The sequence below is a fragment of the Lampris incognitus genome, chromosome 5, assembly GCF_029633865.1.
Source record: "Lampris incognitus isolate fLamInc1 chromosome 5, fLamInc1.hap2, whole genome shotgun sequence".
Taxonomy (NCBI): Eukaryota; Metazoa; Chordata; class Actinopteri; order Lampriformes; family Lampridae; genus Lampris; species Lampris incognitus.
In genome coordinates, this window is record NC_079215.1 from 35,912,423 (window position 1) to 35,931,046 (window position 18,624).

General features: G+C 44.1%; 1 protein-coding gene across 4 annotated transcripts in view; it reads right to left on the bottom strand.

The window, feature by feature from the left end:
- ctnna2 (catenin (cadherin-associated protein), alpha 2) overlaps nt 1-15,547 on the bottom strand; it is a 732,381-nt gene extending 716,834 nt beyond the window's left edge. For all 4 annotated transcript variants that reach the window (XM_056279507.1, XM_056279505.1, XM_056279506.1 and 1 more), the window contains exon 1: nt 15,446-15,547. In XM_056279507.1, the coding sequence (XP_056135482.1) occupies nt 15,446-15,547 (102 nt within the window). The remainder of the gene's footprint in view (nt 1-15,445) is intronic.
- Between the last annotated feature and the right edge of the window lie 3,077 nt (nt 15,548-18,624).

Consider the following 18,624-nt stretch of genomic DNA (forward strand, 5'->3'; position numbering starts at 1 on the left):
CTCTGCCATCCCAGTGAGCCAGAGGGGACTTAAAAGGCAAAGAGATGTATAATAATACTCTGGGGAAAAAAAGGCAAGTAATGGCTATCACTTTGTGCAAGATGTGTGAGAGACCAAACCTGAATATAGCACTGATGCTGACAGAGTAGCTACACGGACCAAATGAAATTCCTCCATTACTAGTGTGTCACTCACTCCCTGTCTTCAGGGGCTATTTATGAAACAGCAAAGGAAGCAGTGTTTGCAATTTTTTTTACAGTTTCCCTTATTTGGGTGAGTCATAGTTGACCATAAAGGGGCTATGTGCAATTCCTACACATAGGCCCTGATTGCTGTTATTTCTGATATAGCTATACAAATTACAAATCAAAACAGATTACACAAGCAAATTCAGATACAAAAGTAGTGGATAGCTAGCACATATTGCCTATATCTACCGTTTTTGAACATCTCCAGTGGACGTATCTGCATCATTCAAAGAGGACTGTGAGAGTGAGCCAAATCCTCTGGGGGTGATGCAACCGGCAATAACATAAACATTCATGCAGGAGTGTTGTTTATTGGTGACTACCCCTACCTATCTGTTTTTGTTATATGTAGGGATGTAAATCCCTCCGAGACTGTAACTGTGATTTATAGCTATACAAATCAACTTGACTTGAGTGATTTTTTCTTTCACTATTTAGACCTTTTGGTTATATTTTGCCACAAAAAAGCGGAAATATTACACAATAGCACCAAACAGAAAGGGGCTGAGGGTGAAAATGAATGCATAATGGGCAGATGGTAGTGTTTCAACTACTTTTAGTGAACTGTGGAGGTCATGCGAAGCATCTGTATGACCGTATGTCTCCAATGTGACGGGAGGGGTCTCACATATGTGTACTTCCATCCATTCATCCATTAGCCAAACCGCTTATCCTACTCAAGATTGAGGGAATGCTGGAGCCTATCCCAGCAGTCATTGGGCAGCAGGCGGGGAGTCACCCTGGACAGGCTGCCAGGCCATCACAGCCCCCCCCCCCACACACACACACACACACGCACACACATTCACACCTAGCGACAATTTAGTACTGCCGATTCACCTGACCTACATGTCTTTGGACTGTGGGAGGAAACCCACGCAGATACGGGGAGAACGTGCAAACTCCACACAGAGGACGCCCCGTGACAACCCCGAAGGTTGGACTACCTAGGCTGGGCTCGAACCCAGGACCTTCATTGCTGTGAGGCCACTGCGCTAACCACTGGGCCACCGTGCCACCAGTGATAAATCAGTCCAGTTTAATGAGAGTAAAAATTCCAGTCTCTGTTAGCCATGCTAGATTGAAGAAAAGAGGGGCAAAAAAGAAAACGAGAGTTGAGGAAATGATAGCAGCCATTGGCCATGTATATTTAGCCTTGATGCGCACAAAGTACAGACACACTGTCCAATTCCAAAATTGTATGATCCATTCCATGTCCAAAATATATACAGTGAGCTTTGCATATGTACTATGCAAGGATAGTTATAATGCAACCAATTTCCCTTGAGCCATCAGCCTGAAAGGACAAGTTCACTTGTTTTTTGTCTTTTTTTTTTAACTCAGCTTCATTAAACGTTTGTCAGGTTTCTTTAGAATCACTGAAACACCTTCAAAAACCATGTGCTAATAAAACAATTTTATTTCAGAGTAATTAAGAGTGTGAACAGTTTTGATGACTTATAAATACTTCATTCTAATATAATGGTTTCACAACCTTCACAATCTAAATCTTTATTTACCCTGTCACTGCTGAAATGCTTCCAAAATACCTATCCATTTCATTTTCATTAAATTGAAAAATCTCTGTGTTCCCATAGAAAGCTATTCCAATCATTTATTTCATTAAAGGCTTCAGTCGACCCCACTGTGCATGCATCCTCACAGTCATGGATGTTGTCTTCACCTAACCTCACAAATGCAGTATTCTTTTTCTTTTTTTGGATTTCTTCCTCCTTTTTTCTCCCCAGTTGTATCTGCCCAATTACCCCACTCTTCTGAGCTGTCCTGGTCACTGCTCCACCCCCTCTGCCGATCCGGGGAGGGCTGCAGACTAGCACATGGCTCCTCCAATACATGTGCAGCCGCCAGCTGCTTCTTTTCACCTGACAGTGAGGCGTTTCGCCAGGGGGACGTAGCACATGGGAGGATCACGCTATTCCCCCCAGTTCCCCCTCCTGCCCGAACAGGCGCCCCGCAAGTGCAGCGACCGGGACACATACCTACATCTGACTTCCCATCTGCAGACATAACCAATTGTGTCTGTAGTGACATCTAACCAAGCTAGAGGTAACATGGGGATTCGAACTGGCGATCTCTGTGTTGGTTGGCAATGGAACAGACCGCCACGCCGACCAGATGCACAAATGCAGTATTCTTATCCATTCTGACCCATGCATTGGTCACCATATGTCCCATAACAAAAAGTGTTCCATGATATAATGCATGCAGGAATATCATATCTTGTTGAGCGGTAACACATAATGCATGAAAATGGAAGCTGGTGTCCTTTGAATTATGTTCTAACAGCTTTTCTGAAACAATGCTGCGGTGTCATGGGTTTCAGGGAGATGCTCAGACTAAGCATATTTCAGTGCCAGTGAAGCAGTAATGGAGGTCAAAGTTGTAACCTATCACTGGAAATGCCATGACTACAGACACATATGTGCAAACATGCCCATAAGTACACACAGAGTTTAAACAGACATCTTACACAGGCTAGTCTTTCTCAAGAAAGTTAAACATTACCCAAGGTCTCTCAGTTCAGCCCTGCAAACTGAGACTAGTCTGGCATTGCTTGGTTACACAGTGAAACTCACCCTGCTTCACAGTCAAGTCAGTGCAGTTGTAAAATGAAACTAAGCTGTGTAAGTGATGGTCGAGACCTTTTCATTTGGCATTTTAATCTCGTTGCATAAGAAATGGTCTCGGTGTCATTTTTTTTTAAATTTGTTTATCTTCTTTTTTTTTGTTTTGTTCTTTTAACTTGGCTAATGTAACGGGGGCAGTCCTATGCTGTTCTATGCTGGTCAGCCTGCTGCACGCCCGTCACTCTCATCATTAGCTCTGCGTTGTGTTCTAGTTGTGTGGGGCCCCAGGTGTTGTGGGGGGCCCTCAGTCTCTCATCATCATCATCATCATGATCAAGGAAGGAGCGGGGACACACAGGACTCTATTTGGCCCACCTTGCCATTTATTTTGGTTTCAAACCCTTCGACAACCGTCCAGTCCTCCAGCAGGAGCGGTGTTTCTTACGGACGTGGGGGTCGAAGTTCAACCACTGCCCAGACTCCACTCGTGTGCGTTAGAAGTAGAAACCGTCCACGGGACTCCGATGTAAGAAAGGATAAACAAGTATTTTATCCCACAGCTTGCAGTATCTTCTTACAGGGATACTCAAGGTTACGTTCTCCTCAACCAGCAAAACTGTCCCACGGTAAGAAACACGTGTCGCTCGGCTCGATTGCTGCTTGAGACTCCTCCCACAAAACAAAAATGGCCTCTCCCGCGTTCCGTCTTCCGTGTACCCATAAGACCTCTCTCTTAAAGCGACAGTACACGTATATGACGGTCGTTGTAAAACACATAAAAGTAAATAATGACATAAAATAAAATGTAGTAAACACAAATAACAGCACACAGACAGGATTTGGTGATATTTCATACTCAAACAAAATAAAATAAAAACATTAATTTTAACCTGGTTACACTAAGTTGGATATGCCACAACACCGGCCCACTGATTTGGTCATTTACATCTCATAAATTCAAACTTATCGTTCAGGAAAGGTGGCAGAGCACCAAGACAGGAGCCAACTATTGATTATTTCTCTTATTCTATTTGTAGATAGGGCCAATAGAAGCACAAGAGTTTGACTTAAGACTCGACTCCAAAATAGAGCTGTACAATGTATGTAAAGGTATGGATCATATTTCCACCCAGCATTTCAATGTATTTCTGTGTTGTGAATATTTTACAGTTCAAACTTCACTCTCAAAGGGGTCAGATGAGCAACGTCCTACTGCATCCATGTCATACAGTTTGGCTGAAATCTCACTATCAAAACACAGTGCATGATAATGCTAAAGCCCACAAACAGAGTTCAAATAAAATCAGATTCTAGCGTTATTACAGACCAGAGGTTTAGAAATGATCACCTACGAAATTCTATCTCATCTGGACAGTGAATAAAAAACCTGAAGAGTTGAATATATGAAGATAACCTAGAAAGGTCAGGTGGGTTGTTCAAACTCTAAGGAAAACTAAAGATCTAAAAAGGCTGACTAAAATAGATGAAATGAAGCTAAGCAACAGTTATTTTCTTTTTCTTTTTTTTGGGATTGTTTTCCCCCCTTTTTCTCCCCAGTTGTACCCGGCCACTTATTGTATTTAGAAATCACCAGCGAAATGGGTGCTCATAAGTCCCACAGCTTCGGCAAAGCTTGTGACGTTCCCCAGAGACCCGAGCACACGATGACCCTCTGCTCCCAAGCAGTGTAGCAACAGAGCCGTCTTCCTAGCCTGGCTCACGTCGTCGAGCCCTGAGGCGATGATGTAATTTTCAAAACTATGTAGCCAGCGAGTCCATGGTACCGGAGGCTCGTCAGGTAATGCCAGGAAGGGGGCAGGTGGTGGGAGGGAGATATCAGCCATCCTCGTCGCCAATATTGTATTTAGAAATCACGTCAGGACACAGCGCTGTCGCTCGACACAACCTCTCCTTGGCATTCTTTATTTAGACTGACACAGCATCAAAGGCAGACCCGATCAAACAACCCAGAGCCCGCAGGCATCACCAATCGATCCCAGCACAATAGAACAGCACCAAATCAAATGCAGCACTGTCGATGTGTGCATACATAACACCACTCTTCTGAGCTGTCCCGGTCGCTGCTCCACCCCTGTTAAAGTGTGTTGTTTCCTTCTACTAATGAGACTTTACAACTCCTTTCAACCCCACTGGGCTATAAACTTTAATAATAACTTCGGCACGTAAGGTTATGCGTCATGCTCGGTCCGTTATTCCAGGTGCAACAACATAAACGACCCCTGTGTAAACAAGGAACTAAACAATGGTTCCTAACAATAGTTCCTATTGTTACAACCCCCTCTGCCAGTTCGGGGAGTGCTGCAGACTACCACGTCTCCTCCGATACATGTGGAGTCACCGGCCACTTCTTTTCAAATCACAGTGAGGAGTTTCACCAGGGGGACGTAGCGCGTGGGAGGATCACGCTATTCCCTCTAGTCCCCCCACCCCACCCAAGCAGGCACCCCGACTGACTAGAGGAGGCACTAGTGCAGCAACCAGGACACATACCCACATTCGGCTTCCCACCCGCAGATAAAGCCAGTTGTGTCTGTAGGGACACCCGACTAAGCCAGAGGTAATACGAGAATTTCAACTGACGATCCCCATGTTGGTGGGCAACAGAATAGACCTCTACGCCACCCGGATGCTGCAACAGTTACTTTTTGAACAAAATAATCCTGAATTATCTGTTAGTTGGTGATCCTTCTTGTAATGAATGAAAGGTCACGTGTTTAACTTGACCTACTCACGGGTGTACGTGCAGTGCGCGTGACGTATACAGGAAGTTAGAAGCGCATGTTATGAAGGTTGTATGTCGGATGAACGCTAGTAAAAGCTACACAGTTAAGAACCTACGAAGTCGGCTCGTTCTTGAATTATTCTTATGTCAGTAAGACAAGGCGTCTACGGACATTACATGGTGTCAGAATAGTCTGTGTATCGGAACACGAGCGGTCATGCCGAAGTTTAATCCGCCGAGTGAATTCAAGTTTGACTGCCCCGTTGAATGGCCGGAGTGGAAACAACGGTTTTCGCGCTTCAGGCTCGCGACAAAGCTGGATAAAGACGACGGGGAGATTCAAGTGAGTTCGCTGATTTATGCAATGGGCAGCGAGGCTGAAAAGATATTCAGCTCGTTTGACTTCGCGGCGGAGGGTGATAAAGTGGACTATGATATCGTACTGAAAAAGTTCGACGGCTACTTTATTCCCCGCCGTAACATCATACATGAGAGGGCGTGCTTCTATCAACGTAGCCAGCAGCCAGGAGAGACAGCGGAGATGTACATCCGGACATTGTATGAGCTGTCTGAACACTGTGAGTTTGGGGACAAGAGGGATGAACATATCAGAGATCGTCTGGTAGTGGGCATAAAAGATAAGGTGCTCTCCCGTCAGTTCCAGCTCACAGCGGACCTTACTCTGGTGAAAGTCATTGAACAAGTGCGCCAGGCGGAGGCAATAACAAAGCAGCTCAGCCTCCAAGCTAACCAACCAGAGGCCCAGCTGGCTAACGTCAATGTTGTCCGACGGCGGGACGGACGCCAAAACAAAAAGGGCGCACAGCGTCATGGTGGCAGCAGACCTGCAACCAACAAAGTAGATGAATGCGGGAGGTGCGGCAAGACGCAGCACACCGATGAGCGGAAGTGTCCTGCAACGAACAGTAAGTGCAACAAGTGTCATAAAAAGGGACATTGGGAGCGTGTATGTCACTCTAAAGCGGTGAGAGAAGTCACTGAAGAGGTTAAACAGCTATACTTTCTGGGAGAAGTTGGCAAAGAGAGCAGTCAGGAAGATTGGACTGTTAGTTTAACAATAAGTGATGTACCAATAACCTTTCAAATTGACACGGGGGCTGACGCTACTGTTATCAACCAAGGGACATTTAAAAAGCTGAAGCCAAACATAAAACTGGGACCTCCTGACACATGCTTCATAAGCCCAGGTGGAAACATCAGCTGCATAGGACAGTTTCAAGCCACAACCAACTACAAGGAGAAACAATACTCCTTTCCAGTGTATGTGATCAAGGGGAGAGGCAGCTGTCTGCTGAGTCGTCCAGAGGCAGTGGAGATGGGTCTAGTGAAGCGGATGAATGAGGTCAGTGGAGTTTTCGGTTCAAGTGGACTGCTGAAAACAGACCCAGTGAAAATAGCTCTGGTGGAGGGTGCCCAGCCATACGCGGTGCATACAGCCAGACGGATACCGCTGCCACTTGTACCACTGGTTAAGAAAGAACTGCAGCGCATGGAAAATGAGGGCATTATTGAAAAAGTGACTCAGCCCACAGAATGGTGCGCCGCTATGGTGCCGGTGCTGAAACCGAACAAGAAAGAGGTTCGCTGCTGTGCTGACCTCAGGAGGCTGAATCGAGCGGTGAAACGTGAGAAATACGTGCTGCCCACTATGGAGGAAATAATGCCAAGGCTCGCAGGGTCAAAGTTCTTCACAACGTTGGATGCAGCAAGTGGGTTTTACCAGATCCCCTTGCATGAAGACAGCTCACCACTTTCATCACCCCATTTGGGAGGTAGGCTTTCTGCCGCCTTCCATTTGGTATAACGAGTGCTCCAGAGATTTTCCAGAGAAAGATGGCGGAAACTCTGACCGGGCTAGAGGGCACAGAGGTGTACATGGATGACATCCTTATACATGGAGAGACTGAGGAAATCCATGACCGGCGCCTATCAGAGGCGCTGGGGGTCATTGAAACAGCAGGTCTCAAACTGAACCAAGCGAAATGCAAGTTCAAACAGAAACAAGTCCGCTTCCTTAGTCATATCATCAACGAGGCAGGCATCAGACCTGACCCGGACAAAGTGGCCGGAATAGAGAACTTTCCTCAGCCCCAGAACGTGACGGAACTCAAGAGGTTCCTCGGGATGGTGAACTATTTGGCAAAATACGTCCCAGAGCTGTCCACTGTAGGTCAGCCGCTTTATGGACTGCTTAAAGCAACGACAGAGTGGCTGTGGGGACCTGCACAGAACACAGCATTCCAAGACCTTAAAGCAGCACTCGCCACCGCCCCGGTACTCACCTTTTATGACGTCACTAAGGCTACGGTGGTGTCAGCAGATGCCAGCAGCTACGGGCTGGGAGGCGTTCTGCTCCAGCAGCACGGGGAACACTGGAAGACCGTGGCCTACTGCTCCCGACGGCTGAGTGACGCAGAGACAAGGTACGCACAGATCGAGAAAGAGTGCTTAGCCAGCGTCTGGGCATGTGAAAGGTTCGAGAAGTACTTGTTTGGGCTTGACAATTTCAGACTTGTCACCGATCATAAACCACTAGTGCCTCTCATGAACAGCAAAGACTTGGATAATGTGCCCATTAGGTGCCAGAGACTGTTAATGAGGCTGATGCGTTTCAATGCAGTGGCTGAATACGCACCAGGCAAAACTTTAGCTGTGGCTGATGCACTCTCCAGAGGCCCAGAGCAGCGCTACGGAGATGGTGCTTCTCATGATGATGTTGCAGCGCACATTGATGCCATCGTGTGCCAGGTGCCTGCCACACCTCAAAGGATGCAGGAGTTTAAACAGAGCACGGATGGGGATCTGCAGCTCCAGACAGTGTTGGGCTTCATCAGACACGGCTGGCCTGAGTATGTCGATAAAGTGCCGGAGACAGTCAGAGACTTTTATCAGGTGAGAGGGGAGTTATCTGAGGTAGATGGTTTAGTCATCAGAGGCAGTCGTATCGTCATTCCCACAGAGATGAGGGAGGTGATCTTAGACAGAATACACGACGGGCACCAGGGGATAGCTAAGTGCAGAGAGAGAGCTAGCCAGTCAGTGTGGTGGCCCAAAATGACAGAGCACATTACAACAAAGATACAGCAATGTCAATTCTGCAGAGAACACAAGAACACACAGAGAAAAGAGCCTTTAATGTCAAGTGAGCTCCCATCCAGACCATGGCAGAAAGTTGGCATAGACCTGTGTGAGTACAAAAAGCAAAACTACTTGATAGTGTCTGACTATTATTCCAGGTTTTTGGAGATCCTAAATCTACCAACAACTACTAGCAGTCAGGTTGTAGCTAGGCTGAAGGCTACATTTGCACGTTTTGGTATCCCTGAAATTGTAGTTAGTGATAATGGGCCACAGCTAGTTTCAGAAGAGATGAGGAGGTTCAGTGAGGATTATGATTTCATCCATGTGACTTCAAGCCCACACTACCCCCAGAGTAATGGACAGGCAGAGAGGGCTGTTCAGATAGCCAAAAGCATATTAAGGCAGGAAGACCCTCTCCTCGCCCTGTTGACATACAGAGCTACACCCTCTTCTTCCACTGGAGCCAGTCCAGCGGAATTGCTCATGGGTAGGAGACTCAGAACCACCTTACCCACATTGCAGCATAACCTGAAACCGGCCTGGCCTAAAGAGGAACTGATCAAAACCGCTGACGCCGCAGCCAAATCGAGGCAGGCTTTCTACTACAACCGCAGGAACGGCGTGCGGACACTGCGCCCACTGAACTCGGGTGACGCAGTACTCACCAAACCTGATGGACAGAAAACATGGACAATGCCAGCAGTTGTTCACAGTCAGAGCTCCACTCCCAGATCCTACATAGTGGAGACAGCTCAAGGTGAACATTACAGAAGGAACAGGCGCCACCTGTTGGCCACACCTAAAACACTCACCTTTGTCAGCAGGGATCCTGACCATGTCACTCCAGGGGAGAATGGAAACATGGATGAGTCCCGAGCAGCAGAAAGGCCAACTTCCACACCATATGTTACTCGCTCTGGCAGGGTGAGCAAGCCAGCAATCCGGCTGGATTTGTGAGGCGTATGGACTTGTGTACTGTGGGGGATTTTTTATTTTTTTTGTGAAAAGGGGGGTGATATACAGGTTAGAAAATCATCTTAGAGGGGGAGATGTAATGAATGAAAGGTCACGTGTTTAACTTGACCTACTCACGGGTGTACGTGCAGTGCGCGTGACGTATACAGGAAGTTAGAAGCGCATGTTATGAAGGTTGTATGTCGGATGAACGCTAGTAAAAGCTACACAGTTAAGAACCTACGAAGTCGGCTCGTTCTTGAATTATTCTTATGTCAGTAAGACAAGGCGTCTACGGACATTACACTTCTAGTAGCATAGTGCATCCGTAGCCATAGTAGGTGAAGGGTCAGCTTCAGTAAACATGCTGCCTACGTAGTACTACTTCAATTTCAGGCCCTTCATATTACCATGGATATCATGTTGTTGGGAGTTTTTTATGCAATAAATAAGGAGTTCAACTGCTCAAAGACCTGTCACTTTAATCTTTATGGAATGTTTTTATTTCAGACTCCTTGGTTCAAGTTTCAAAGTACGTACAAACCCCCACGAGATGTTATTTTGTTATAAAAGACTACTACTACTTTCGGCTGCTCCCGTTAGGGGTCGCCACAGCGGATCACTCGTTTCCATTTCTTCCTGACTTCTGCATCTTCTTCTGTCACACCAGCTATCTGCATGTCTTCCCTCACCACATCCATAAACCTCCTCTTTGGTCTTCCTCTTTTCCTCTTCCCTGGCCCAGCATCTCTCCTCCACACATGTCCAAGCCATCTCAAGCTTGCCTCTCTTGCTTTGTCTCCAAACCGTCCAACTTGAGCGGTCCCTCTAATATAATCATTCCTAATCCTGCCCTTCTTCGTTACTCCCAGTGAAAATCTTAGCATCTTCAACTCTGCCTCCTCCAGCCCCGCCTCCTGTCTTTTCGTCAGTGCCACTGTCTCCAAACCATATAACATAGCTGGTCTCACAACCATCTTGTAAACCTTCCCTTTAACTCTTGCTGGTACCCTTCTGTCACAAATCACTCCTGACACTCTTCTCCACCCATTCAACCCTGTCTGCACTCTCTTTTTCACCTCTCTACTGCACTCCCCGTTACTTTGGACAGTTGACCCCAAGTATTTAAACTCATATGCCTTCGTTACCTCCACTCCTTGCATCCTGACCATTCCACTGTCCTCCCTCTCATTCACGCATAGGTATTCCGTCTTGCTCCTACTGACTTTCATTCCTCTTCTCTCCAGTGCATACCTCCACCTCTCCAGGCTCTCCTCAACCTGCACCCTACTCTTGCTACAGATCACAATGTCATCTGCGAACATCATCATCCATGAAGACTCCTGCCTGATCTTGTCCGTCAACCTGTCCATCACCATTGCAAACAAGAAAGGGCTCAGAGTCGATCCTTGATGTAATCCCACCTCCACCATGAACCCATCTTTCATTCCAACCACACACCTCAACATTGTCACACTGCCCTCATACATATCCTACACCACTCCTACATACTTCTCTGCAACTCCCGACTTCCTCATACAATACCACACCTCCTCTCTTGGCGCCCTGTCATATGCTTTCTCTAAATCTACAAAGACTTATTTTGTTATAAAAGAACAAAATTTAAATGCACACACACGCGCACACACACACACACACACACACACACACACACACACACACACACACACACACACACACACACACACACAACTGCCTTTTATCTGCCTCTGTTATCATTACAGTGAAACAATCATTTCCCCCAACTAGAACATATTGAGAGATATGGATGAAATCAGCTGAATCCAGACGAAGACTGTATAACAGACTGGAAAGTCAGCAGACACAGAGGGAAGGAAGGAGGAAATACTGAGTGCTGTGATTGCTATTGGAACTTCAGCTCATCGCTCAGCCAAGTGGCTCCCAGAGGGCCCATCTCCATGGAATATGGCCAGGTTGGTGACAGATGTGAGCCATCTCGTCCCTAGTCACTTGGTGCTCCACTAAACTCTTTCATCCCTCTAGCTCCTTTCTTCTTCATTTCTTCACTTCATGCTATTAATCATTGAAAACTTCCCAATTTCCTACTTAATTGTTAACAAACCTCCTTGATTTGAGAGCAGTAGATTCTAGCCAAAACAAGAAACCATTTTTGAGCTGCCAACATACCCAAAGAAATACATTTGTTGACTTAGACATTTCTGTAGTGTTTTTTTAACTTAATCTTACATTATTATTATTTGCAGTAGTAGCTGTAGTAAAAATATCAGTATTACATTTCCAAACGTTTGGGGAGATGTTAGATTTAAATGAACAAATAATATAAAAGCTAATTAAAAACAGTAAAAGCTTATTTTTCTGGGCTATTTTTCACTGTCACCTAAACCTCTTGAACAGAGGACAAAATTAAGACAACAGCATGAAATTTTGATATCCTTCACCGTCACTAGTTAATGCCATTTATTTCTATTACATCTGGCTAATTGAGTTGGGGCTGGATGACAAATGTGACCAAAGCAACATGAAATTGACCAAATCAATAAACACGGTTTCACTAAGCTAGGCCTATCCAACATCATATTAGTCTGTTGTTCTATATTGTGTTTTACCTCTGTGCTTCAATGCATTTACTACTACTACTTCCTTCTGAAAGCTTTCAGCAGTGATTACATGTCGAATTCAATGATTTTGTTTTAAACTTTCAGTGAAACCAACAGGAAGGAACACAAAATACAGTGACAGCTGCCAGATGAAATGCAGTGCTGGGATTCTGGAGGTTAATCTGTTTCCAGACCATTTTGATCTAAAGCAGTCATTCTCAGAGACTGAGTCGTGACCCGGGTCGCCAAATAAAGTTTGCAGAACTTCTTCCATAGTCTTTTATTTAATCCTTCTGTTGTCTACAGGTCAAAAAAAAAAGAAAAGAAAAAAGAAAAAGAAAAAGAAAGACCATAACATTGTTTAACAGCAGGAAAAAAAGACTAAATTATGTTTTTTTCAACCTGAAATTTGATGACTTTACCTAGAGTGACCCCAACATTAGAAAAGTGAAACGTTGTTTTTGTTCATATTTCCATGAAAGCTGTACACCTCTAGAGTACTAAGATTGTCTTAAGGTCACGATGACTTTAAGACAAAAACGACTTTCTGCACATTTCTGCTACTTTCTTAGGCTTTGCAAGTGCTATCTCTTGCTAAAAAAGTTAATTTTTACACCTATGCAGTATGTTAAGCAATAACAACAACAACAACAATAACAATAATAATAATAATAATAAACCTCTACTTTATTAAAGAAAACAATTATGACAGGTGTGTTGTAATAAAAACGAGTGGTGTCCACTGATTAAATGCATCACATTAGCAAGGCGTAAGTAAAATTAATATGCACAAATTGATATTTGGAGTAGGCCTAAAAAGATAATATTCAGGATAAGTAAATAGCACATAATGGGCCTAATGAGCTTTGATGTGGAATAGACCTGATGTGGTTAATGAACTGATTGTTTGTTGTTTGATAACATAGCTACACTTAAACACAAGCCTACTTATTCTGATAATAGGCACGAACAAATAACTTTCAACAAGAAGCATGTTTTTGATAGCCCTGAATATTTGGATTGTTCTGATAATTGTACTTATAACATTGAATCTAATATGAAAGTCTAGCGTACACTCCGTTTTACTGATGAGAGGAACAATGAGAGCCTGTTAACTGCCTAAATGCACTTATTTTGTCTCATTTATAAAATACTTAACATGTTGTTTTACTGATGAGAGAAAATAAAAACAATGAGCTAGCCTATTAACTCCACCTAAATGTATTTATTTGGTCTCCTTTATAAAGCATTTAACATGTGTATATGTTTTTAACAATACGTGCATAAAACACATTTGTGATTTATCAAATATATGTCTCTTTGAAATGGCTGCTTTACCTATTCAAGATAATACAAGGTGATGTGGCAATGGAAGGAAAATGGTCAGGAACGTTCATTTATGCACAAATTCGCTCTTCTCACGATTTATAGATAAGGCCTATTGTGAATTGGGTCGCGATGGTTTGTCATTTTTAAAAAGTGGATCCCCAGAAAAAAGAAGAAAAAAAAGAGTTTGAGATACACTGCACTAAAGCACTGCATGCATACACTTTTGGACAGAATCATTTTTGCAAGACTTATTTTCTACCTTTTCATCCGTATCTCGCTGTGAGGTACGTGTTCCATTCAGTATTGCTTTTTGTGGTGCCTCTTATGCCCCCCCCCAACTCCACCGCCCCCATGCACGCGCACCCACACAGCGTCAGTAAGCCCATGTTTTGCTGACCAAACAGTAGCATTTATTTTGAGAAGGACCCCATCAAAACATAATAGTATACAACAGGATTATTGAGCATGCATTGAGACAGTATACCACATTTCTGTCAGTGACTTTAAAATGAACTACAAATAGAAAAGTACCATGAAACATTATTTGGACAACATGTTGCAATGGCGTAGACCCCCTCCATCCCCTTTTGAAAACACACACGCACACACACACACACACACACACACACACACACACACACACACACACACACACACACACACACACACACACACACACACACACACACACACAAACACACACACCAGGTCGAGCTGCAGTATGTGCTTGTGCTTTGTTATGAGTGGATATTTGGGAGGTTCAGAGCAATCCTTCCCTCCAACAGAAATAAATGCCAGACTTCACTGAAAAGGAGACAATGGTAGAAAAAAAAGAACTCAGCAGTAGTTGGCAAAGAGTCGAGAATCAATGTTTAAAAAAAATCCCAAGGGGTGGTTACGGTTAAACAGGGTGAATGTGCAGTATTTGAACACTATGCTTTGGAGTTAGATCTAAACAGTGAGTAAATCTGGTCCAGGATCTAATATTCAACACAGACACCTTTGCACTGACAAACCTTTATAAAGTCTTCCTAAGGAATTGGACTGGTTGCCAAGAATGTGTTTTCAAAGTAAATAGTATGACTGAGAACCTAGAACTGTTAAAACATATAATATTTGCAGAGTTTGGTTCAGAATCAGAATACTTTATTAATGTCTATGAAAAAAAGAAGAAAAAACATGAAGTGAAGAAGTTATTGCCATTGCCCGTGTTCTTGGGAGGCCTGACTAGTAGACAGAAAAAGGATGAATTTCTTCTTATGAACAACACTTTTCTCTTTTAAATGTACTTGATTAATTGTGCCTGCATGAAAGGGCACTGTTTTAGTACCTGGGCTTGTCAGAATCTGTGGGAGCCACAGTAAATAAGCCACAGTCATGCTGAACAAGTCAGTGGCCATAACCCCAAATCCTTTTCTGCAACACAATGAAGCATACCAGCACTATAACAAGTGGCCCAGGAGTAGAGGCACCAGAGCCTATTATAAGGCTCTGACACCGGGCTACAAGCAGATTGCCTTCTCTCAATGGCCATGTGACAAGGGAACAGCCTGCACTCGGCATGAGAAACCTATCACATTCTGTGTCTGAGCGCCGTAAAACACTTTTATAGTGTGGTCTGGAAATATTGTTATTTTCTGTACTGTCCTTTCTAAGCATTTCTTATTTCTTTATATTTTTTAGTTGTTTTCACCAATTATATCCTTTGTGTATTGTAGCAAATGTTTGCTAGCAACTGATTGGTTTTACTTTGACCAAAAAAAAAAAAAAAAAAAAAACCAATAATAATTGAGTAGAGTTGAGATGAGATTTTCCGTGCTTTTAATGGCAGCACTAGCGATATTGGTATAAAAGGTCTGGTATGACTAATTCGAGTCCTACCTGTGTGACCAGAGGCTCCAGCAGTCTCTCCACCGTCAGGGTGCGAATCTCAAGACTCTTGGGGTCCCATTTCAACAGGATGGGGGATGTGGCGGTCGTCATGGTCTCTGGTGGGAAAAGAGGCACGGCAACATTTACAAGGATGAGTAACCTCGGATAATTGTAGTCTCATCTCATCACAGGCTGCTGCTCTGAATGTGATGTGGAAAAAGTGATACAGAGCAAGCTGTCACACATTGGCATTGGGTTTCATAGCAAAAGTAGACATGATCTAAGGACCATTTGGCAGCTTTAATGTCCTTAAGTACATGTGAAGAGATCAGGGGCAATTGATCTCATCAAGACAGGTATTAATGTTGGGAGGTAAAATATTTAAAATTGGGTATGAAAAGATAAGTCCAGTTCTATATAAAATCAGGTACAACCTGGTAAAAGCCCATTTTACCGTTTAACAAGTTTTATGCTGACACTCTACCACAAACTTTGACGTTTGATCGTAACAGAAGAGGCATTTGGTGGTGTTGCTGTTTGATGTTGTGGTGGTGTTGGTGTTTGTTGTGGTGGTGGTGTTGGTGTTTGTTGTGGTAATAGAGGTGGTGGTGTTAGTGGTGTTGGTGTTTGTTGTTGTGGTGGCGGTGATAGTGGTGTTTGTTGTTGTTGTTCTGGTGGTGTTGGTGGTAGTGGTTTTTGTTGTTGTTGTGGTGGTGTTGTTGTGGTAGTGGTCTTTGTTGTGGTGGTGGTGTTGGTAGTGGTGATTGTTGTGGTGGTGTTGGTGGTAGTGGTCTTTGTTGTAGTGGTGATGGTGTTTGTTGTTGTTGTGGTGGTGGTAGTGCCCAGCAAACATGCCCGTACGGGCCCACTGTGGGTAGGTGTGAGTTTACTGTGGGGCAATGTGGGCAGGGGCAAACCCGCACTAATCCCACATGGGCCCCATGTGGTTAACCCATGCAGGGCCCACAGTAGTTTTGCCCTTTGAGGCCCCTATGTGGGCTTATTGTGGGCAAGTCCAACTGTGTTCTTGTCCACAGTAAACCCATGTGGGCCCCAAGTGGGTCAGCCCATGCGGGGCTTGCCCACAGCAGTTTTGCCCTTTGAGGTACCTATTTTGGGCTTGCCCACAGTAAGCCCACATGGGCCCTCTGTGGGTTAGCCCATGCGGGGCCCACAGCAGTTTTGACCTTTGAGGTCAACCCCCTGTTGACAGTACAGTTAAAACGTTTTAAGATTACAACTGCTTTAGGGTAAGCGGTACTCAAACTTTTTATTTACCGCCCATGCCCGATGCTGCATATAGTCAGACCTCTGCAAAAATGACAGTAAAATGTAAACAAGTTGTCCAAGGTATAACCGGTCCATCCCATACTTAACTAAAACTGCCCATCCAACAAGACAAGTACCGTCTCAACTTTTTGGTTTGTCGCAGCTGTTTCATATTATAGTTAAGAGAAAGAACACAAGTTTTTTTTGTTAATTTTTTTTCCCTTAAATGTTCCCACAGAGCAGCTCATGCTGTTTTCTTAACCAACTTAATTACAGATTAATTATTACTCATAACTTTACAATTTTAATCATTTTGAACCATCAGAAATTTAGCGAACATACACACACAGCAGCTTATTGTAGTCTCATATAGTCTGCAATACATTTGACATGTTGTGCATGTGTGCAGTAATAAGCTTGACACACACTCCATCACTCTAGCAGTACACAAGTAAATATAGCCTATAGCCCTGGTTCAGTTTGGGCTTGGTCACGAGGTGATGCCAATCCTCGTTACTTTAAATACTCCAAGAAGTTGGATTTGGATAGTTTAATTTGAATTTTGCCCCGCCTGAGTCCACGGAACAATCAAAGTGTCAGTTTACCTAAATAAAAAAACACGGTCACATACAGATAATTTTGGCTTTACTTGCCCAGGTTTCGAGACATCTCTGTTCGAGATTTGCCTCTACCCCAACAGGTGAATGGAATCCCTGGCTAGATTAAATGCTCCACCTGTGGCTAACTCATACTGTGCACTTACATTTTAATTGTCGTTTTCTTCAGAGGCTGTGACAAAAAGCAGCCGGGCCACAGCATCCGAGGTGGAAGCCGCCATTAAAATGTGGCTCAGAAATGCCAGGGATAGAGACGGAGGAAGGAGCAGAAGGAGCAAAAAATAGATTTAATGTTTTTTTTTATTTTTTAGATTTAATGTTCTTATAGTGTTCAAATGTGGCTCTATGTTTGTTGTTCTGTTTTATAAAAGCATTTAATTTGGTATATAGTTTTGTTTTTCAATTCCAATTGTTTCCAATTTTGAATAAATTGTTTCTTTGTATAATTTATATTTTCTTCATTTTTTTTGTTTGAGCTGGTTGTCAATAAATGTCACTAGCATACCAGGTACACATGGGGCACTATGGGCCCATGTGGGACCACTGCTCCCAGCCCAAAGTGTGGGCATACTATGGGCATGCTGCAGGCCCACAATGGGTCCCTCTGAGGGCCCACTCTGCTTAGTGTGGGCTGCCCACTGGGGCCCCATCAGGGGCCTTTAGTGTGGGGCCCACACGTGCCCCGCATGTCATGCCGGTAACAGGGCCCACTGTGGGCAGCCCACTGTGGGCCCTCTGTTCCTGCCCACAGTGGCCCCACATGGGCCCCAAAGAGGTATGTTTGCTGGGTGGTCTTTGTTGTGGTAGTGGTCTTTGTTGAGGTGGTGGTGTTGGTAGTGGTGATTGCTGTTGTTGTTGTGGTGGTGTTGGTGGTCTTTGTTGTTGTTGTGGTGGTGTTTGTTGTTGTGGTGGTGGTGGTGGTCTTTGTTGTTGTGATGGTGGTGTTTGTTGTTTTTGTTACGGTGGCGGTGTTGCTGTTGGTGTTGTTGTTGACGACTCTAGTGAGTTGTCAAAATATTTTCCCTAAAGCAGAGCATTTGTTGTATTCCTCCACGTTCCTAATTGGGTTCCCAAAAAGCATACCGCATAGAAGCAAGTGGTAGCTGATGGAAAATATAGTAGGGTAGAAATACACTGAAACCAAAGTTACACTCTCAGCACGAGTGAAATTTGTTGAGTAGTAGTATTTGACATCTCGCTCAATTTCTTCATGATGACACATACACCATAAAACAGCTTTAAAAGAGGGATTAAAGGAGGTTAAATTGACAAAATGGAAGAACTTAATGGAGTAGCTTCAAT